Source organism: Carettochelys insculpta, chromosome 6, assembly GCF_033958435.1.
Source record: "Carettochelys insculpta isolate YL-2023 chromosome 6, ASM3395843v1, whole genome shotgun sequence".
Lineage (NCBI taxonomy): Eukaryota > Metazoa > Chordata > Testudines > Carettochelyidae > Carettochelys > Carettochelys insculpta.
This window is the reverse complement of record NC_134142.1, coordinates 60,107,559-60,130,445: the sequence shown is the minus strand read 5'-3', so window position 1 is coordinate 60,130,445 and position 22,887 is coordinate 60,107,559. Positions and strand designations below refer to the sequence as shown.

The window sequence follows — 22,887 nt, the reverse complement described above, 5'->3', positions numbered from 1 at the left end:
TTTGGTTGCTGTGGGTGGCTTCACATGACTGGTAAAATCCCAGCTCAGCCATGTTCTTGTGAAGACTCCCTGGGCACTGGAAGGACTGCCTGTGGTGGAAGGAACTGCAGATGATCTCCCCAGTGTGGTGGGCAATGATGTAAAAGTGAAACAAAATTTGGACAGAAAACTACAGAGGGACAAGAACATAAACGTCAGCCCTAAAAAGTGTGATTCAGACAGCGTGAGGTGCCCACCGTGGACATCTGATCTCAGCAATGGGATTGAAAGCAGATCCCAATAAGATTAAAGCAGTCAGACATTTGAGTTCTAGTGGGTGTGGACAGTGCTTCATAGGAACGATACCTTTTCTGTAACCATTGAGCCAGACCACACACCCTTGAGACACACACCTAGATGAGCTAGGTATGTTATTGATCCTGACTCAAAACAAGGAACTGAACTTTTGACTCTTGAGGTCAGTTCCAGCCCTATGCTTCTCTGATTCTGTAGCAAAGCCCCTTCTTAGTACGCCAGAAAAGATGCCGATGCGTGTTGCTGCACCTCCAGCATTCCCAGATGTTGTCCAAGCTGATTGATTACTGGTGTTAGCTAAGACCCTGAGCAATGCCTAGGTGCAACATGGGGGAAGGGCAGCAGGACACTGAATCCATTAACATGCAGCACTATCTTCAAGCTTCAATAATGAAGCTGTTGGAAATAAAAAGGCAATGTAAAAGAACATCCAGTTACTGGCAGTCAGGAGAAAGTAGGATGACAAGAAGAAAAGAACCCCACCTACCAACAGGAGCAGAAGCATATTTTCAAATTAAAGATGAGCTGAGTTTGTGGGATAGAATCATCTTAAGGAAAGGGACCTCTTGTTCCTCCTGGCAACATAAGGATCTCATGCAAAAAATACATGCTTCGCACTTGGCCTTTGACAGCTACCTAACGTGGGCATGAGACTTTATTTGCTGAATGGAAATGAATACACAATTCATTACCTTCAAAGAAAAGCAGTACTTACTACGGGAGACTTCTATTCAAATCTGTGGAAGGTCAGTGCCCTTTCTGATACCAAAAGCATAGGGGAGAATGTTCTTTTATTGGGCCTTGCATTCTACCAGTCTCTCAAAAGCATTGTACACAGCAGTGTCACTTAGAAACTTGCAGCTGGTCACCATAGAGGCAGGACCCAGAGCCACCAAAATGCTTTCAACAGTTGCTTCCACACAGCCATGGATATCCAAAAATATTTACTGAGCAACCTGAGTTTTACCTATTCCCAGATCTGAATCCAAATCCTTTTCTGTCTGAGATCAGCTTGGTATGGTACAACTCCCTCACCCCCTCTGCCTCCTCCCACTGTGTCTCCTTTCCTGACTCCCAGTGTGGTCCATAGCTCCTTACCCACACCTCCAACAGCCATTGGGTTCTGTCCCTCTCTGTGACCTGTCCCAGCAGGTCCTGGTTCCCTATGGCATCTCCTTTTGGGTGAAATTTTGTCACAACCTTGAAAAGAGAGGATTTGGGCAGAGTGTACCTCAGAGCAGAATCTAGCAACTAAAGGATGCCGCTGCATGGCCCAAGAGTTCTGAGCTGGGCCCAGCTGCCCTGATGTTCAAATGTTTATGTGCTTAGAAGTGTGGCAGGCAATTCGAGCATACTGTATTGCACAGCAGTGATGGGTGAAGGAAGTGGCCATGTTTGGCTAGGACACTTAGATAAACACTGCCTCTTAACTGTCATGGGACTGGTCATGTCTATTTAAAACAGATAGGACCTGAAGTTTTGCAGGTCGTCTCTGAAAGACTCCTGCACAGTAAAATGTCAAACTCATCTTCTCTTCTGAAGGACACAGGGCTGAGCCAGCTCAGCTGAGAGTTGAATCTGTATTCCAAGGAAACTGGGCATTTCAGACCTCAGTCTTACACTGTTTGTGTGGCCATTAGTCAGATAGATGCCACTAGTGTAATTATATTCCCGGAGCTATAAACAATCTAGCTTTATATCAGATTCCTCCCTACATGTTACTTTGTCTTCAGAGAGATTTTGTGCCTTCAGCTTTTGGAAGGTTCCTCTCAAGGGTTGTGCATAGATGTGATTCGCAGAAAGCACTTTCAGCTCCAACCTAAACTAGAGTGTTTCTGAGGGGCAGCATTGCCAGAACTAACGTGATTTAGTGTTGGTGCTGGAGGTGCTTCTCAAACACAAAATGACTGTTACCATTCTATAGGGCACTCTAAACTCCAGGGTAATAGTGAGCCAAGGTGGTGATTAGCATCTTAACAGGCTGGGAAAACCATCCATGTTGTGGTCTGTAGTTCCCAGGATCCTTTCTGTGTCTTGGGGTTGGGAAGAGAGAGGTTGTGACAACAGGAAGTAGGAGTTTATTTCTATACCTTCTCTGCAGTGAATATTAAATGTGAAACCTTCATCAGCTTGAGGCAAGGGGGTCTTGGTCTCTGCTACAGCCTGCCTTTCTTTTATTTTAGAAAGCAGATGTGAAATGCTGCCCCTATGCTAACACCTAGGGGGTATTATTGAGAAGTTGGTGATAATTTCCCATAAAACTTTTTTTTTCTAATTCTGCCTTTTGTTTTACTGTTACACAACAGAATTCAGACACCAAAATATCTCTGATGATGTACAAGGCAGATCTACAGAAGATGATCAAAGGGCATAGACTGAGACTTGCCTCTTAAAAATGGGTTGATGCCAAGGCAGTAAAGTGGTGGCTCTGTACATTTTCATGCGTGCAGTGCTCACAAACCCAACACGGTCAACTTGCCATGGCTACAAAACCAGTATTTACTTCCCTCTCTGCTGCCCCCCCAACCCCCAGCACTTGTTATGTAGTTGTGTGTGTATGAGCAAAACAATTAATCTGATGTGATTCAGAAAAACTCTGGTAACTGATAAGCAATATAAAAGTACCTTTTTAAAAAGCAAACAAATATGTGGCTCTTCAGAAATCTTAGCAATTTTGTCTGGCTGCTTCAGTCAGACACAGACTAGAGCCAAGTCTAGAAAAATGTACCAATGTGCTGAATTGGTGTGTATCCATAACTAGCGGTTGCTGGCTGAGCTAAGGGTGCAGCCACACTACCCGGTAGATCGACCCAGTCAGGCTCGATCTTCCAGGGTTTGATTTCACGCGCCTAGTGGGGACATGTGAAATGGAACCATCAGGGGTCGTCAGTTGACCACTCTACTCCTCAATCTCTTGAGGAGTAAGGGAGGTCAACCAAGGAAGTCAATCATAGATAAGTTGATTCCAACTACGCAATTGCCGTAGTGGAACTGAGTATCTATGATTGACTTTAAGGTATAGTGTAGACCTGGCCTGAGTCAGCACTGTGTTCCAGAGGTTGCTATCTTGTCCTCCAGAGTTTTAAAAGTGTGTATCTGTAAGCCCAATGGTTGCCAAAAGAACCATCAAAATCTGAACAGGATGGGGAGGGTACCTCAGAGGTCATCATAAAAATTTCAAAGAGTTGTGAACTATCCTGTTCATCTGAATAAGGTGTTAGCCCTGAAACTTAACAATCATGATTTAAATGTCAACACAATTAATTCTTTCATTCCTGGTCAAAACATATAACAAAAGAGGGACAACTCTGTTATGATGAATTCAGCCCTCTATGAGTAGCCTCTTGTTTAGGTGTTTCCAGGAGACAGAGCTTGGTTGTGGACAGAGCTGGGTACAGGACCATCCCTTTTTTTCTCCCTCCTGTGCCCCTTGCTGATACAAACGGAGCGAAAGGGCATGGGTCCGGTGGACTATAGGTGGCTTAAAAAAACTCCTGTTCTTGTATCATCAGGCTGCCGTGGTGGATGATGCCGTGCTGCGGAAGAAAGAGCAGAAAGATGTTGAACTGGATAAGAAGATCCTGGCTTTGCGGAAGAAGAATGAAGCTCTCGTACGAAGGTACCAGGTAGGTCTGCCCCACTGCCTGCCTGGTTTTTATCATCTTCAGCCCCGTGGTGGAGCCATCTCTACTAACCAGTGTGTCTCCTGAATTTCGCCCATTTTAATAAGTTGTACAATTTTGCCAGGGATGTGGAACCTAGCTAGATCAGATCCATCCCATAAGAAAGTGCTCAGGTTCTGCCTTTGGGCAGGGCTGCTTAATGACAATTCACTTGGAGGAAGTTGTGCATGGCTACCCAAGGGCATGTGTTTAGGAAGACCACATCTAGAAATATGCATGATCTCATTGGATTAGACTGACTGTGGAGAAGTTTTGCCAGTGTACAGCAGTTGAGGATTTGGCCCTTTATTGGAACTGGTTTTTCGTTACCAGACAGACCATTTCTTCCTCAATCCCCCATCTCTCTCTCACCATTCAGCTCCCATCTCTCTTGCCATCTTTCTATTTCTTTCCTTTCCACCTCTGCCCCTGTCTGGCTTTGCTCCTCCTGCCATGTCCTCCTACATATAACTTGCATTCTCCACTCATCCCCACTTGGGGCTTCTCACTGGCTTTGTATTCCCCCTGCTGTAATCCCTACAAAATTCTGTCATTTGCACACCTTAAAGTCTGTGGGCTCAGGGTGACTTTCTCACTCTGGGGCTTTGCAGGGTTGTTTACCAGTGAAAGAACCTTTCACACTAATATCCTGTTTAACCATTATTTATTAGGAATCACAAAACCAGAATACACATGCTAAGCATACAATGCGCACTACTCCCAAAAAGACAGATGAACTTTTCCTGATGGCCAGCCAGGATCAGGTCCATCTGGGGGACTTGTTTCTGCATGGTGTCATTGGCACAGGGTTAAGGTCTGGCAACTTTGATCTTGGAGATGTATCCTGGAGTTGATCCCCAAAGAACTCCCAAAGTTGGTCCCCAAATAACTTCCTTTTGGACCCCAGTTTATATGGTGAAACTTGAGTGCTGCTGAGCTTTACCTTAACCAATGATTTTACAAACCAACCCTAACATTCTCTCACAGAATTATCTCGTCTCAGTGGGGTAGTTGTATTAGTCTATATCTGCTAAATTAACAAGCAGTCTTGTGGCACCTTAAAGCCTAACAGATTTATTTGGCCATAAGCTTCCATGGGTAAGGAACACTTCATCAGATGCATGGAGAATTATCTAACCAATCATACCCCACCTCCTTCATTGATTTACACCTATCAAAATTAATTAAATGGCAGATAACAGTTAAAAACAGAGCTCAAACAGACAAACAATGGGGAAGTGGGAGCCATAATGATAGAACACTAAAGCAATAAGGATTGATAAGGAGTTTCTTGGCAGACAGAATGCTATCCAGCTAAGTATTCTTTAACTATTTTAAGATTTCATGCATCTGATGAAGCAGGTCTCTGCCCATGAAAGCTTACGTTGCAAAATATCTGTTAGGTTATAAGGTGCCACAGGACTTTTTGTTGTTCTCAAAGATACAGGCTAACAGGGCTACCTCTCTGATACTTATCTTAAGATCAGTTTCTTTATCTGGTGACATTGGTTGTCATTAGAACAAGGTCATCTTCTTAACAGCCTGGGATTACACTATTTAAAGGTAATTTAGATAGAATGAGAGACTATGACTTCCTGCTTTTCAGCTCATGGCTGCTGCTATTTCAGTCTGGCTGCAGATAAAGACTTGAGGCCTTCCAATATGGCTACAAGCCTTACAATCTAGATACAGAAGAAAGTCTTATCCTTATACCTCCTTCTCCCATCTATCTTGGCTACTGTCCTTTTGCCCCCTAGCTTTCCCTGTTGCCCCAATCTCATTTTCTTGTATACCTAGATGCTAGACTCTTTTGAGGCCCACACCCCTAAAAATAATCTCTTGCAGTCTCCTCCGAAGGGGATCCCTTATCCTTTACATTGTTGCTAGATGGGCCAATAGATTACCCCCATATTTTGTTGTTTTTCCTTGCATTCTTGCTTTGCTTTACTGTGCCCTGCATTAGATGATCCAAGTATTCATGCAGAGCACTGACACACAAAGTAGAAGTGCCAGGAGGCCAGGAAGGAAGGAGGCGTATCTTTTAAAAATGAGCTCCAACTATGGTGCAGTCAGCCTCTGCTAATAATACTGCAGAGTGGCTGGAGCCCTGTGCCAGGCTGTATACTCAACATAGGCTTCGGTAGCCTGTTGGTTATTTCAGCTCTGGCCACCTAGGAGAAAAGGCATGGCTGGAAATTCTATTTTTCTCCTTGGATAAATATGTCCGGTGCCAGAAAAAGTATTATTGCTCATCATGGCAGGAGCTTCCTCTTCTTGGCTGAAGATGATCTCTCAGCACTAGAGATGGTCTGCAACCAAGGGCCAAATAGCTTGGAGCTTGAGCATAGCTTAAATTTAACCAGACCCTAATACAAATTTGGCAAGTGGGTTAGAGGCTCAGATTAAACTTTGGGTTTTCTTGACATTTGGATCCAGATCAGACTGACTGAAGTGCTGTGCTTCTACTTAGCAGACATCAAAGCTTTAGCTCTTTCCATATAAAGCCTGCAGAGACTCCCCCATCCTGTTGACTGCAAGAAAAAGGGGCATAACAAAAGGCTGTGGGAAGGCTTACGTGTCACATGTGGGAAAATAGCTGACTGTCAAATAACTCTCTAGCCTCCATCACTTGGCTTGCTGAATAAGCCACCACACCTCTGTTCCCCCTCTCTAGGTATACAAAAGATGCCTCCTCCTCCTCCCCATATATTTCAAGTTACATTCCCATCCTAGGGACATGATTCATGAGACACAATACCATTAGTAACAGTAATTCCTCTCCTGAGCAGCAGGGCTTTGCTAGCTGCACAGAGTCACTTCTGCCCCCTTGGCCTCAGAGCTTATACAAGTACCCCATTAACTGTAAACCGTCTCTTCTCTCTTCCCATGGAGCCAGCGCTCCCAGTGTCCTCCAGGCTCTGTAAGCCCTCCGCTTGGTTCATACAGTCTCTTCCTCTGGTGCAGGATTCTCTGCAGCTCAGCCCTCTCTCCTCCCCCTAGTTTTCCAAATCAGTGTTTCGTAAACTTTTTGAGGCCACAGACCACAAACAATATTTTTATGTGGAACAACCCTGACAATTTTCTTCCAAAAAAATTGTCGTCATACCAAAAAAGCCAAACAGCGACACAGACATCCAAAACAAAATGAAGTAATTTAATCAGGTATCATAGCAGTGAAGAAGTAACATTGTATCTGGTTTGAATAACAGAACGTATATACCACCTGTGTATTTTTCCAAACGCTCACGGCGTACCTGCCAGTTGTTCACGGAACACCAGTGTTCCGTAGAACACAGTATAAGAAACCCTGATCTAAACATCGGCCTCTCTGCCTGGCTGCTCTGGGAAGCCCCACACTTCTGCTGGCACAGGTTTCTCTTCCAGGCTATCCACCTGGGCCATGTGGACCACCCTTCCCTGAACATTCTCCAAGCTTGGAACTTTCCTCTCTGTCTTTCCTGCCTGAAGGTACCGCTACCCTGAAGAGACACCCACTAGTGCTGCCTATGCTAGTGAACTGAAATCAGCAGCGTGGTCAGGGGTAGCATAGGCTAGCTGCCTAAATACAAAACTGCCTGGACTGTCAGCGAACATGCCCTGGTAGCTGACCCAAGCTGCCCTGCTACACTGCTGCTTTCAGTGAGCCGGCAAGCATGCTCTTTGGCCAGTTTAGACATAACCAGAGAGACAGGAAGCCTTGTATCCTATAGATCACACGCTTGTTCCTTGTCCTGTACCCTGGGACTACAGCTCCCAGTGCTATGGAGCTAGGGCTGATAACAGGATCACATGTAGTTAAGAAACAGCACTCTCGTACAGCTTTCTTGGAGAACAAGCAGTGCGGGGGGTGTCTTGACAGGAAACACACACCAAGTCAACCATCTTTCAAAAGTCCAGGTGGGCCCATGTGTTCCCCAGTAGGAATGCAAAATAGGAAAGTGGGCCATATCTCTACATAGCCTGAGGTCCTGGTGAGCACAGAAATCACCTGGCTTTGCTTCCGGGGTTCATTATATTGGCTCTGTCCTCCTGGTGCACATGCAGAGTTTACGGTTCTTTCCTCTTCCTGGCTCAGTGGGTTTGATTTGTCACAGGCCTCTGGAAGAGCTGATGTTGGATATGGACTTGACTGTTTTAGGAAATAGAAGAGGACAGAAAGCGAGCAGAGCAGGAGGGGATGGCTGTCACCTCAAGAAGACCCAGGCAGGATGGCCTGACTATTACTATCACCAAGGGCCATAATGTAAGTACAAGTGAACTTTTCAATAAAGCAACAGTTCTCAAACTTTAACAAACCAAGGACCCCGGTTTGATTTAAAAATTCTTGGGGACACCCTCCTGTGCCCCCTCAATTGTTCATTCCCCCCCACCCTTACTTGCTTTCACTGGGAGGACACCAGGGGTTGAAGGTTCTGATTGGGGGTGCAAGCTCTGGGGTGGGGTCACAGATGAGGGATTAGAGGTGCAGGAGGCAGCTGTAGGCTGGGTAGAGGGGTGGGGTGTGGGAGGGAGTGCAGAGTCTTGGTGGCCCATATCAGAAGCAGCCATATCCAAGTCCCTGCGGCACCTAGGTGTATGGGTGGCCAGGCAGGTTCCACGTGCACCTCTTGTGCCTTCAGATGCTGACCCCACAGATCCCATTGGTTGAAGCTCCTGGACAATGGGAGTCAAGGAGCTGGCACTCAGCTGAGGGCAGTGCGTGGAGCCTCCCTGGTTGCCTCATGTCTGTGGGCCATCATGGGGACCTAGGAGCCATGTAGAACCCGGGCAGATAGGGAGCCTGCTGTACCCCTGGTCTGTGGGCCCCACCCAACACTTTGAGAAATGCTGCACTAAAGAATTCCCTCCTTATGAGCTCAGAGCTGCTGTCTCTGGATTAGGCAGCACGTGCAACAGGCATTCAGAGTATCAGGGATCACAGGAATGTAACCACTTCCCAAAAGACTTAACTGCTCAGACTAGATTTAAGCCTGCACACACGCATCTGTTCTCACAGATGCGAGCCTGTTAGAAAAATATAAGCAAGAAGATATGTGAGCATGCACATACACACTCTCGTGTGCGTGAAACCCTAGGCAGGTGGTTGCAGACATATGTCCAAAATGGACTTGCTTTATCTCTGCTGTAGGGTGCAAATCAGGAGCTGCAGCTATGCATCAAGGGGTGGATTTAACTGCCAAATACAAAGAAGCAAGTATCCTAGGTTCAAACAGGGAATTTTCCCACCTCCCTTTAAAGAAGGGTCAGCTGTAAGAACAAGTGAAACAAGTGACCTTTAGGCATTCCCACACATGGCTTCCAAAAGGGTTTCTCTTGCAAACTGTGCAACTCGTGGTCTGTTCCATCCTATTTTTGTATCTGTGGGTCTCGGGCGGTATTAAACAACTCCTCAACAGTCAGTCTTCCCCATTCACCAGCAACAGAATTAAAGAGGAGTTAATCTGTGGCATGGCTCATCTCTATCAGCATTTTAGGGCCCAGTACATCACCAGGTCAGTCCTCCTTGAAATTCTGTCAGCAGCCCTACATCGAAATAAACGCAATGACAGCAGAGCTTATGTAATAAGTAGCTCAGACACACTTTTGCCTCTTTCCTTGGTTGGGTTGTTCACACAGTTACTTTATTAGGTCCATTTGTAGACAGTTTTCCCTTCTTTCCAGCAACTCACTGGCACTTGCTTTACTGTGGGCTTGCACTGTTGCACAGTTTTCCCCTTCTCCTCCAGGAGATGAAAGATTTTATCCTGTCCAGCCTTTCTGATGGTGAGCACTTCTTGCACTGGGGACAGGCTGGAGTCCGCAATAAGTGATCACCACCGGGATGTAGGGTTGTGCAATGTAGCTGTAAGTGTTAACAAAAACATGATGACATCTGTTTCTTAAACCTTTGACATTTTCATCTGAAATGTCAGATTTGTAAATGCAGTGCTTTTTCCACACCCAGACTTAGATTTGTGGGTTTCACGGCTAATCAGACAAAGTGCCCATTGTTTTGCTGTTTGGAAGAACGTTACGGTATTGTAATGGGAGCGAATAGCATCCCATGGAGCAAGTCCTGACATTTCCACAGCTGCCTTCTCCCAGCTGCCGGGGTAAAGGTGTTCCTAAAATGGGAACACACTGGTAATCCCCAAAGGACCTGTGTTCTAACCAGATGGATTGAATTTTCAGGAGAAAAGGGTGGTGAGCGAGAAACGGGGAAGCAGCTGCCCCACCAGCCCCGGGTTTGGAGTCAGCATTGAGGAGGAGGAGGAGGAAGCAGATCATATGTTTACATTCAGGATGGGGAAGAGGATGCAGCTGGCTGTTACTATGGACAACAAAGCTAAGGTGGGTCTTTAAAATGATGCATCACTGGAGCCTGGATGCACTGCTTTCTCTGTGCTGTAGGGGGCGCCTGTTCCCATTCTCTCAACTTGGAGCTTTGTTCAGTGCCTTCCTGTTCCTTACTGCACTGATGCCTGCAATTACGTCCTCAGCGTTCATACTGCTACCAAGCCTAGGATTAATACAAGAGGACTCCCTATTTAAATACACTCCTGGTAAGACACTCTGGATTCCTCCTGCCAAAGGCAGCCCATTTCCAAGCCTAAACCTCACAGTGATGTCCCCATTTTACATTTGTGGCATACTCTCAGATATGAGATACCATTAGTAGTCAATTACCGCTAAGAGAGGCTAAAACAACCCTCACGTGCTAACTTGAAACAGGAACTGGTGCCTTAAAAAGAGAAACTTTTAAAGTGTGTCAGACTTAGACTTTTGCTTTTAGATCACTGGCTTGAACTAGAAACAGACCTGAACCTCACACTTCAGGAAAGTTCCAGTTTGAATATGGATCTGCAATTCGTGGCTTGGGCTCATTTCTAGTTAGAAACCCACCCACCTGGGTGGAACCAGAAATTATTGCATCTGATAACTGGCTGAGGCCTATCTGAAATGAGTTTATTATACTGTTTACAAAATGCACTCAGCGTGTCCTGCAGACATACATTCAAACTACAACAGCTGGCAATCTCAGTCCAGTTCCCAATGGACAGATGTCCACATCAGTAGTCATCATCACAAGCAGAACTAATTGGCACTCTTGCTAGAACTCTCTGCAGATTGACTGGACATAGAGACTAACTGTTTGTGTCAATTTTAAATGTGGTCCCTCCAGATCACAGTTGAGACGTGAGGAGGGTTACACTATGACAGCCCTGTCTGTGTGCATCGCTGTCAGTTCAACGCCTGCTCCCCCCACTAAAATATATTTAAAAGCAAGAGACGCAATTTACATTTGAATCACATTCACCATTAGAGTGTTTTTCGCAGTAGGTTTTTCTACCTTTGCTGATTATTCAAGATAACTGTGTTTCAAAAAGAATTGGCCCCTTCCCAATCCAGCTTTTCTTGTTATTTAATCCTGCGGTGAATGCTTATTCTTTGTTTCAGGTTGCTGCCAAGCCAGACACTATTGGTTTTCCTTTCCGTGTCTGATTAACAGGCAGAAGTCACCAAGCCTGAACTTTCTGTACCCTCGGGAGGTCCAGCTACTGCCTCCAGCTCCACAGAGTCAGTCCCTTTCTTCTGCCTCTGAAGCGATCAGTCACAGCTGAGAAGAGGTGCCAAATTCAATACATTTGCTATGGAAATGAAAAAGAAACACTGTAAATAAAATGAGGACACAAGTGCACCAGCTCTGGTGAAACAATATTGTGCTCTCCAGGCACATTATGTCCAATATATGGAAGTGGTACCACTTCTTAGTCTGCTATGATACCAGACCCTAATGCAGTTCCACAAAGTTCTAAGAACAAAGAGGAGACTAGATACGTGGATGCCCCTTGCATACCACGCACTTGAAAGTGCAACAGCCACCACCCAATGTCAAGGATGACAAAGCTGGGCCCTCATCTCTTCCACAATTATCTCCACATTATCGCATTGGTAGTGAGACATTAGAGTTAAGATTAAGATGTTGTTTCTCTACAACCCCTAGTCATCAGTCACAGCTAGCCATGGCAATCTCAGAGTATAAATCATTTGGATGTATGACTGATCACAGAGGCAGTAAATGGCTTTTCTTCAGATGAAAATGAAGTAAACCTCCACCAAGTGCTGTAGATGTACAGTCACAGGGAAAGGTATCAACTGATGGGCTGGTGCTATCTTGCGTGCCACTGGTTCCTTGGGGCCATCTTCACTCAAGACCCATGTATAGACTGACACCCAAAAGTACTCTAGGGAGAAAGTCTTCTTCCAGTGAATGTTGAGTTCATTGATTGTGCTGGCTGAAAGAGGCAATCTATGAAGTAGGATCACTGCTTTGTGACTTTGGAATGGTAAACCTGAACACAGAAGTGAAACCTTCAGAATGGTGGGTCTTACCAGGAAGTTTTTTATCTTGTTCTGGAGTAAATGATCTTGTTGTGAGAGGATGGAATCATGTTTCTGGGAAGAAATCCCTGTCTCTTTACTCACATTCTACTAGTTTCTTACTCAAACAACCTCACGTCATTGGTAAAACATTAAAGTGGCTACAGTTGCTACTGAAGTCAGGGAGTCTACCTGACCAAAGAGTGAAAAAAAAAGAGTGCAAGGATCTCAGGTTCTGGCCCCGTATTCTGGAGTTATATAGTTTTCAAAACTCCTGGGTGTTTATAGGATGATATAGATGGACAATACAGCTTCTCTAGCATACTGTATGTCTCAGGGATCAAGATGGTTTCCAGGAATGAAGAAGATGCTAAGTCTAGTCCTGGGGCAGCAAGAGTGCTGTAATGGAAGTTTGTGTCTCAGGGATACGTATTGTTAATTTCTCTTGGGAATTGGTCTCCTCTCCAACAATTGCGCCAGATGATTGTAAGAAGATGAAAATTTTCATTTGTCTGCTTGTTTGTTTCAATAGCCAACTTCCAGAGCAGTAAATTCATAATAGCCAGACATGTCAAATAGCCTAAAAACATTTCTACAGAATCTTCCTTTTAGTGAAGAACTAAAACTGATCACAAAAATATAGTGCTGGGTTGTCTAATGGCTCCCAATCGGACCAGAAGAGCTGGGTATGCAAAACTAACCAGCTAATCCCAGATGCAGGGCTCTGAAATGCCCTCCTCTTCCCCCCCAAATGCTGTCTCTGAGACGTCCACTGTAAAAAGTATTGCATATTCAAGCTTGATCAGAGACTGCTGGAAAAGACAGCAGTCACCCAAAAAGGCACCTCATCATTTTTGAACACTTGTGAAGGCTGTGTGTCCATGTGCAAAGATTTTTAAAAAAATCCAGCTTTATCATCTGCTTTGTCAGCAGTTATTTGCCCAGAAGTGTTTGTACCCTGTGGGTCTGATCCTGTCCTAACTGAAGTCACTGATTTTGCTATAGACTTCAGTGGAAGCAAGAGTAAACCCCCTGAAAGGAGTCACTAAATAATTACTTTGAGTTTTAAATCACTGCCTTTTCAGTTTTTAAAGCCATACAACAGAGAGGTGTTAAGATGTCCTGTGAAGATGGGCATTTAACCCATTCAGAATGGTGCGTGTCCTCGGGTTTATTATAAATAATGAAACATTTCTTAGACAACTAGCATGTAAGGTCTAATTTTTCCAGGGACTGACACCAACTTCGCATCATGACCCTAATGTAAGCAGAGTCGGAGCTGCCCTAACGGCCCTCAAGAAATGTCCCAAGTGTGAACGTTGTCCTTAGCTGACATGGGATTGGCAAACCTAACCCGGTGCCAGGCTTTTGCAGAGCCCCTCTGGGGTCAGGGGCATGGCAGAACAAAGGAATCATGGTCAGGGCTTTCCTATGCTTCAGCTGCTACTGGCTGAGGGAATGGCCCATAAGGGCTATGGGCAGCCAGGTGCAAGAGAGTGCAGCCTCTCTGACAAGCCAGCAGGGTGAAGGTGCATAGGTGACAAAGGTTTGCCTCGTTAAGATTTCCTGGTGCCTGGCTCAAGCTCAGTGCTAGTACAGAGATAAATTTGGCTGATAGAATCACAATGGCCAAAAACATTTTCCAAGTATATGAGACTAATACTCACAACTGCCGCTCCCCAGAGTTGAAGAAAACCTTGTGCCTAGCCTAAAAGTAGGTACTCACTACTCCTTTATGAGTTGGTTTGGAAAAGCTCTCCTGGGTTTGTCCCTCTGTAGCCCTTTGAATTCCATCTCTTCCTGTGGTGTTTGCCCTTCTCGACAAGGGACATGTGGCTGCAGTCACTATGCAATTGTACTGCAATTAAATGTTACTTTAAATTAACTGACTCATTTAGGAAATAAGATGGCTTTCAAAGCTATCTTTCAAGGGCTTTCAAAAAGATTCAGCCTCCCCATTTCATTCTTTCCAAAGAGATTGACAGTTGTATTAAATATATTGCTCCCCTTCACTTGAAACCACATTCTGTCACAACCAAAGACCCCCATGAGATGAAAAAAAGATGCTTTTGGTTTTGGACTATGCAGCAAAATCATTATATCCTGTATTATTTACTGAGCATTGCAAATGAAACAGTTAATTCTCCATCAGTGCCTCTGTTGGCTACATCGTTCCACTTATGATCACAGAGGTGGATTAATAACATTTTCTTTGTGGCTCTCCGGATGGGCTATAATCCCCAAAGCCCAGAGCATGCCCTGCAATATAAAATACAAGTCCTCATCCCAGTCTCTCCCATTCATGTGAAGCACTGGTGAGTGGCCTGGATTGGTGCCACAGGAAAATCAGTTTATTATTTTGTGTTTCAGGGCTACCCCCGCAGAACCCTTATTTAGTTACATTCTGTGTAATTATTAAACTGGGAACAGGAGGAGCATGTGTAGTAGAGGAGGCAAAACAAGCGTGTAGACTCTTGGGCTAAGTTGTACATTGCAGATCCACTGTGGACTTCTCTACTACTGCTGTCCTCTTCAGGCATTCACTGGAACTTTGACCGCAGAGGTGAAAGTAAGCGGCTGTGCCCAGGTGCGCAGCTCTGGCATGAACTGGCTGAGCTGTGGCAAAAGCCAGCAGGGAGCTATTTAAAGTGCTGGCAGGGATGTGGGGGGTGATAGGATAGGACCTGTAAGAAATTTACAGATACTTTTCCCTTGTCTGAAGACCTGAGAAGTTGTTAGGTGGCAATTAGGCTCCACTGCCTGGGAATCAAACGGTGGAATGGAAATCTCTATTTTGTTTCGGTTGATGGCACTGAGATAAATGAAGTTGTTATATTAAAGCACAACATATGTGATAGCACCTTCCTTCCCATGGCAAATGCCAGGGACCTTGCCAGGGAGAATATTTTCATTAAAATGTAAGTGTCTTAAGTAACTATGTATATGTGTGTGTGTATATATATATAGAGAGAGAGAGAGAGCGCACACTAGGAAAGACTGGTTTAGCAGAGTACAGAAACTATACAGCACTCAGAGTTGTTGATAACGAAAGATTCGAAAAGAAGAATATTGGCATTCAAAAGGAGTTGTTATAGAAACATTCTGAGAATAGGATGGATACAGAAGGTCACCAATGATGAATCATATAGAAAGATGCAACCGAACGAGAACCTGCCGCAGGAGGTTATAAAAAGTAAGCTACAACTATTCAGGTATATTTGCAGAATGAACGACAAACAAAAAATCAAGACCCTGGTATTCAGCATAATGGACGGTTCGAATAGGAGAGGCAGAGAATGGATAGATGATGTAGTAGATTGGTGCGGAGCTAGTCTACAGAAACTAAGCCACTCCACACTGGATAGGGAAAGATGGAAGGCAACAGTGAGAGAGGCATCAGACACCAACGGGCGCTGAGCCCACGGTTATTGATGATGATGACGACTCAGAGTTGTGGTGCTTTTGTTTCTCTAAGCTTGCTCCACTATGAAATTTCCTTCTAAACCGGTAAGTTTTTAACCTGTGATTTTTGTTGGTGTTAAAACATATGGGTTTCAGATAGCGCGGTGTGTACATCACAAGTTACAATAGAGCAGTTAATCAGTATAAATGATGTGACTGCAGCTTCTCTGACTACGTCTAAATATCTAATGACAGAGCCTCTAACCACATGTTGTCAGTTTTAAGTCAGGTGTTACAGAGAAAGATGCGAAGTCAGGAAAGGGCATGTAGGGCCAAGAGACCTCTGCAAAGGAGTATCAGGCGTATATTAGTGGTTCATTATTCCATTTGGAGCTTCAGCTTCAGCTGGCTTTCTTCCTGCTGTGACAGCCTCTTCACTTCCAGCGTCCATGCAGGGCCAGCTCCTGCAGGCTTTCTATCTGTGAGCTTCCCATTGATTTCAGTGAGAATTCAGCACATGGAGGGCTGCGAGGTGTGAGGCTTCGGACCACAGATTTTAAGGGGGCCTTAGTTATGGCCAGAGAGATCATATTCTGATTCATGCTTATTTATTTAGTGATTTGTCACTGCAGATGATGCATTTACAACACCCATTGAAATCAATAGGAGCCTTTCCACTGACTTCAACAGGCTTTGGATCAGACACCGTATCTCCTTGCGAGCAAGTGAAAGCATGGCCAAAACTGGCGACTAGCTCCTGGGAGGCTCAATGCTGCTGAAATGCAGCAGACCCCAACTGGCTCTCCACAACCTGCGGAGATTTGCTGAGCAAGCTCCAGCTCTGCATCGGCACCGCTGTATTTAAGCTGGAAATAGCAGCTAGAAATGCGTTATGCATATTGTCCTGGGTGGGGTTCAGCCAGAGACGGAGAGGCAGAACCCTGTGGGGAACATAGGGATTTCCCCTGGGACAGGTGCTTGCTGTGAGTAAAGAATCCCTCCAGACACTTAAGATTAGAAACAAGAAATTAGTGGAGCAGCCAATACTATTATGCCAGCAAAAAGACTGAAAGGAAACACGCGAACATTAAATCGAGTGGCTGGAATGAGGGTATTGTGAATTAGTTTGCTGGGAGGGAAACAGTTTTCTGTAACGTCCGTGTTTGATGGCTTTTTTTTCCCCCAAACTAGTCGTAGGTCACCTGACAGGCTGTATCCTCAACCATGACAAATGAACCTGGCCTGGGTCCCTTTTAGTCTGGTTCTTTGCAACCCTTTGAACCACTTGCAGCAGCTCTCGTGGAAGGTAGTGATTCAGGTAGCTCCTGGGCCAGTTGTACTCAAGCAGCAGGAATTTGGGTTGTGGAAGGGGGCTGGGTGGTTGATGTGTGGGAGAGGGTGAAGGCTCGGGGTGGCACTTACCTTGGGGGGGTAAGTTCCCTCTGCTGCAAGCCCCACACATTACCTCTACCCTCAGGCACTGGCCCTGCAGCTCCCATTGGCCAGTTTTGGTGCTTGGGGTGGGGGGAACACATGGAGCTTGTTGCTGAGGGAGGGACATGTCACCACTTCTGGGGAATCACAAGGAGCCAGATAGGGAACCTGTTTGCCCTCCCTACCACCTCCCTTCAGAACCTGTGGACTTCCCAGGTTGCTCCCCATTAACACCCATGGTGCCCTTCAAGCATCTGTGGAACCCCTATGCTACCCCCCACCCCCAGATTTAGTCCAGGGTCTATTGTTAAGATTACCTTTTAGTCAAGGGTATTTATAGTAAAATTTGTGGACAGGTCATGGTCAGCAAACTACAGTTCTTCTGTTTACTGCCTGTGAGTGCCGTGGGTGCTCAGGGAGGCTCTCATGGTGGGAGTGGCTCAAGTGGTGGCTTCTGGTGCTGGGGGGATGGTTGGCAGGGCTGGCAGGCTCCCCACCTGGCTCCTTGTGACTCCCCGTAATTGAGGCCATCTCCCTCCCTATCTCCATGCGCTGCCCCAAGTGCCAGCTCCATAATTGTGTGGGAACCACAGACAATGGGAGTTGTGGCAGGAGGGGCAGTGACTGTGGGCCAAGGCAGGGCACGAAGCTAGGATCTGAGGGAGGGACATGTCACTGCTTCCATGGAGCTTCCCCCAAAGTAAGCACTGGCCAGAGCCATCACCCCCTTCCCATGTCCCAATTTCTAGCCCTGAGCCCACACTCAAACTCTTCCTGCTGCTTTGGAGGGCAGCCCAAATCTACCCCAGCAGCAACCAGTGTGACTGCCCGAGGGGCCACCATGACAAGCCAAGTCACAGAAGTTCCAAAAAGTCATGAAATCTATATACAACAGAAGTCATGGACAGGTCATGGGCTGTGACTTTGTGTTTACTCCCTATGACCTCTCCATGATTTTTATTAAAAATATCCAGGACCAAAATGTAGCCTTACTTATCAAAAAGAGGGAGCATGTCCCATCAAATAGCCCCTGTGGGCCAGCCCATTAGAGGGCAACATTGTACAAATATAGGAGAACCCCAGTTAGCCAACCTAACCGGGATCGCAGGTTTGTCAGATACCGGGATTCTCGGTTAATATGGAGTACTAATGAAAGAACAGACACACATACTGTGTCTATAAACTGAACGTACTGTATTACTAATTCCAATGAAAACAGGACGTGGCCATCAAATAGAAAAGAACCTCCCACAAACAAACCTCACAAACAAACATAGCATTTATAGTTGTAGCACCTGATATTTAACATTACTGTCATGTTAAAGGGTTCATTATCTAAATCATGGCTGTCAGAAATGAAGTGGGAACATTGCATCCAAGCCAGCAAACAAGCAAAGAACAAAATAAAGTGCACATTACCTGAGAAAAAGTAATGCCAGTTTGCAATAATTTTGTGAATAAAACAATTCATTACTTAAAATAGGGAGTGCTTGGGATTTGGTTTTGAGCTTCCCTTCTTTTCTTTGCGGCAAGGTCACGCCAACATCTGAAGACCAGTACATCTGTAGGGGTTGCTTCCCTTTGTTGTTAAATGTAAACAAGTGCAGCCTCCAGAGCCTACAATCCCTCATGATGACTCATTCCATCCGCTTTCTCTAGCCCGGTGTTATCATCATCCGCATGGGCATCATCACCGTGATTCACAAGTTCTATTATGTCATTATCAGTCAGTTGTAGTTGTTCATTGTTACCCATCCATTCCTGTATGTCGCCATTACTCACATTTTCACAGCCTGGTATCATTCTCAATAAAGGCAAAAGATTTTTCGCAGTTTTCTTGTACTGTTTCTTCAATAGGCTGAGCTTCATTTATTGTTTTCATCTTCTGGAAATAGTTTTCTCCATGATTTTATCAGTGATTTTTTTTCAATTTCTTCCCAAGATTGTGGAATCTAAAAGACAACATCTTTTATAATTATTTTTTCAATTTTTCTACCAAGCTATTTCCATCACCAGTAATTTCTATAAGTGATTTAAGACATCTACACCAATACATTTTCTTTAATGCTTCAGTGACATCCTGGTCCATCGATTGACAAACCCTTATTTCTCTCCTCTTCAGTTCACCTTCATTAGGATGCAGTGGTGCATTGTCAATATGAAGAATTGCTTTCCTTTGCACATTTTTAGTTTAAAAGGCTTTCTACCAAAGGAATGAATCTACAAAAAAACAACTTTTAAAATTTCAGAGCTCACCCTGGCATTGTTTTGGTTGTTACACCAAATTGGCAGTGCTGCAGGAGCTATATTTTTGAAGGCCCATATTTGTTTTGGTTTTCCATTTAAAACAAGTTTGAGTTTATGGTTACCTGAGGCATTACTGCAGACAAGAATTGTCATTCTTTCTTTGCTTATTTTAAAGCCAGGAGCTGAAGCTTCTGCATGGGAAGCCAGAGTTTTTGATGGAAGAATGGTAAAATTTAGGCCAGTTTCATCATAGTTGTATACTGTTCATTTTTTATAAGAGTCTGAAATTGTTCTCTGAATTTTATAAATGATTCTGAATCTGCTGATAATTTTTCTCCACAGATGTAGAGCTGCCTAACTCCATAATGTCTTTTCCAGCGATCTAACTAGCCTGATCTAGCAGTAAAAGTGGATTCTCCTTCATTAAATTGCTTGTGAAAAGCCAGCGCCTTTTGTTGCAGAAGACTTCCAGTTACTGGCGTGCCTTTCTCCCTTTGTTGTGTGAACCACAAAAATAAAGCTTTGCTCGGCTTTTTACACTCGCATTTTTTCACTGTCTTTCTTCTTTTGTGACAGTTTTACCTTTATCTAGCCTTTGTGAGGCTTCAAGTTTTTGTTCCATGTAAACAGCAACTTTCTCTTTTCATGTGTCATGCGGATAAAAAACGTACAGGACTCTTCATGAGGATACAGGACACCTGTTGCCACGCTAACCCAAACACACCCTGCCTCCAATTCCACAGATGCGCCTTCACAAATATGTCACCTGTGCACATGACATCACTCGTGACTCTTACATCAGATAATGTGGAGGCTTGGTTGAGTGAAGTTTGGATAACCAAGGTTCTCCTGTACTGAAAACCAGGACTGTAAATCGCACTGTGTCAGTGGTTCACAAGCTGTGGATTGCAACCTCTGAAATGGGTCACAACCCCATTCCAACAGGGTCACCAAGTTCCCTCTAAGCTGCAAGGTCACACAGCTTCCCAATAAGCTTGGTGCTAGGCTCAGGGCTGCAATGGGGAGAGATATCACTCCTTCAAACCCCAAACTTTCCACATCCCATGGATGGTGGTGCCTCCCTCAGCCCCAGCACACAGCTGCAGCCAAAGGAGAGGGGCCTCTCTGCACTTCTGCCAGCCCCAACATGGAGCTGCCACAGCTAGGGCAGCTCTGTGCAGGGGCTAGTGGGGAGGTGGCCAGCAAACAGGCTCCTAAGCAGCCCCGAACCCTGCACAGGCCATGGGGCTCCACACATCGCCCCCCCTGTGAGCGCTGGCTGCACACTCCCTTTGGCCACAGGGGGCTGGGCAGGGTGGTGTTTGCAGGGGGAGAGCAGAAGGCATAGCACACTGTGGAGCCTCGTGCCCTGCCTCCCAGGGGCCAGACCTGCTGGCTCTCTCTGGGGCACAGCATGGTCCCCAGGACAGGGAGGCACCAGCCAGCCTGCTTTAGTGCTGCTGCCCAGATAAGCCTGACCCCTCTGAACCACCCGCACCCCAGAGCCACCTGCTGCACACCAAACGCCTCACCCCAGGCCCCACTGCAAAGCCCACACACAGTCCAGAGCCTGCACCCCCATCCTGAGCCCCTCTCAAAACTTGGAGCCCCATCTTGCGTTCCCAACCCTACCTCCCTGGGCCTACCCCAGCGCACTCACCCCATCCTGCACCCCAACCCCTGCTTCAACCTGCAGCCTCCTCCTGCATTGTGATGCCTCAGGCCCACCCCTCAGGCTGGAGCCTCTTCCTGCACCCGAAACTCCTCATCCTTAGCCCCACTCAGAGCACCACACACACTGCCGGAGTCCTCTCTCCTTCATTTACCCCAATTAGCTGCTCTAGTCCAGAGCCTCCATTTAAGATGAACCCCCATTTAGAGCCCTCACCAGAACTCCTTAGCTCCACCCACCCCAGGCTGTGCAGAATTTTTGTTTCGTGATATATCAGCTCCATGTTGCTGCGCGTACCAGAAGTCCTTCTGCACACAGACATAAAAAATTAGAGATAAAACTGGCTCTCTGGGCTAACTTAGAGTCTCTGGGACCCGGGGCCAAAGCCCAAGCCCAAGGGTTTCAACCCTGGGTGGTGGGGCTCATTTTACAGGCCTTTATGAAAGGCTGAAGCCTTTGGGCTTTGACCCTGACCTGAGGTGGCAGGAACTGGATAGGCTCAAACTTCAGTCCCCCTTTTTGTTGTCAGAAGGGGGTGGTGCTACAATGAAGTTGGCAACCCGCTGCACTGCAGATGTGATGGAATGCTCAGCGTCTGTTCCTCTCTCTCTGACGTTTCCAGGGGAAGCGAATTGTCAGTGAGAAACGGCGCTCAGATGGCCTTGTGAGCCCAGGCGGGGACCCAGACCTGAGTGAGGAAGAAGCGGACCACCTGGTGGCTTTCCGCAGAGGGAGACGGATTGGGATCGCCATCACCATGGACAACAAGGAAAAAGTGAGTGCACCCCCAGACTGTGTGATAAGGACTGGTGTACCACCAATGCTATTGGGCAAGTGGAACAAAGGTTAAAGGTTCTATCTGTGAAAGCATTCTGGCAGCAGATCACTTTGAAATCATGTTACTTAATAGTGTGGGAGTTACCACTGCTAAAGCTGTCTGACTACGCTAGTTCAGAAAGAGACAAGGCAATAGGTCCCTATCCACTTCCCCTTTTCCATAATCCTTGCTCTAGTTGTCTCCAGACTTGCTTAGTTTTGACCCCAGCAGATTCATGCTTCCAGTGGGCATTTCTTAAGATGCTTCTTTGGTAGGGTGACCATTTATGCTGTAGTAGGTGGGACGATGCCATATTTGGGACACCAAAAAATGAGTCCCTACTTATTTTTTAAAAGGGACTAATTGTCCCATATTTGGGCCCTTCCTCGCTGACCAGGTCACTTCCCCAAGCCTGGGAGAAGTTGGGGGAGCATGGGTGGCTGCCGCTACCCTGGAGCTGTGGAAGCGTTGCGGGGGCTGCCATTTCACCGGGGAGCACTGGGAACTGTCGCTTCCCTGGGGCTTGGGGAGCGCCGACGTTTGCCACCTTCTTCCCAGCTCCCTGGGGCTTGGTGGCGGTGCCCCTCCCCACCATATTTCCCTGTCCTGTATTTGGGACAGGGAGATATGGTCGACCTGTTCTTTGGGTAGAACAGGATGAGAAGCTGGAATTAACATATTCTTGATGTGGGAGTAAGAGAGCCTGAGACACAATCAGAGGCCTGGTGTGAGGCATGACCTGCCAGGAGAATTTGGCAAAACCGGGCTGATACTGCAAAAATGCTCGTTCCTAAGACCTGCCAGACACAGAGAACTTACTCATACACATCGCAATACCACGTGGCACCAGAACAATCAGATATCAAAGCCACTACAAAAACATTCTCCACAGATCACAGGAACACACTGATCCCTTTTAAACAATAAGGTTTGGATGAGAGTACGCAATAGAAATGTTTTAATTGAATCAACACGTATAGGGTGACGAGCAATAACTA

At 45.9% G+C, this 22,887-nt stretch overlaps 1 protein-coding gene across 2 annotated transcripts in view; it reads left to right on the top strand.

Moving 5' to 3' along the window:
* The window catches only part of CCDC9B (coiled-coil domain containing 9B), a 93,060-nt gene that overhangs the window by 10,580 nt on the left and 59,593 nt on the right, over positions 1-22,887 (top strand). For both annotated transcript variants that reach the window (XM_074996978.1, XM_074996977.1), the window contains exons 2-5: positions 3,807-3,920; positions 8,095-8,199; positions 10,128-10,286; positions 21,695-21,847. In XM_074996978.1, the coding sequence (XP_074853079.1) occupies positions 3,807-3,920; positions 8,095-8,199; positions 10,128-10,286; positions 21,695-21,847 (531 nt within the window). The remainder of the gene's footprint in view (positions 1-3,806; positions 3,921-8,094; positions 8,200-10,127; positions 10,287-21,694; positions 21,848-22,887) is intronic.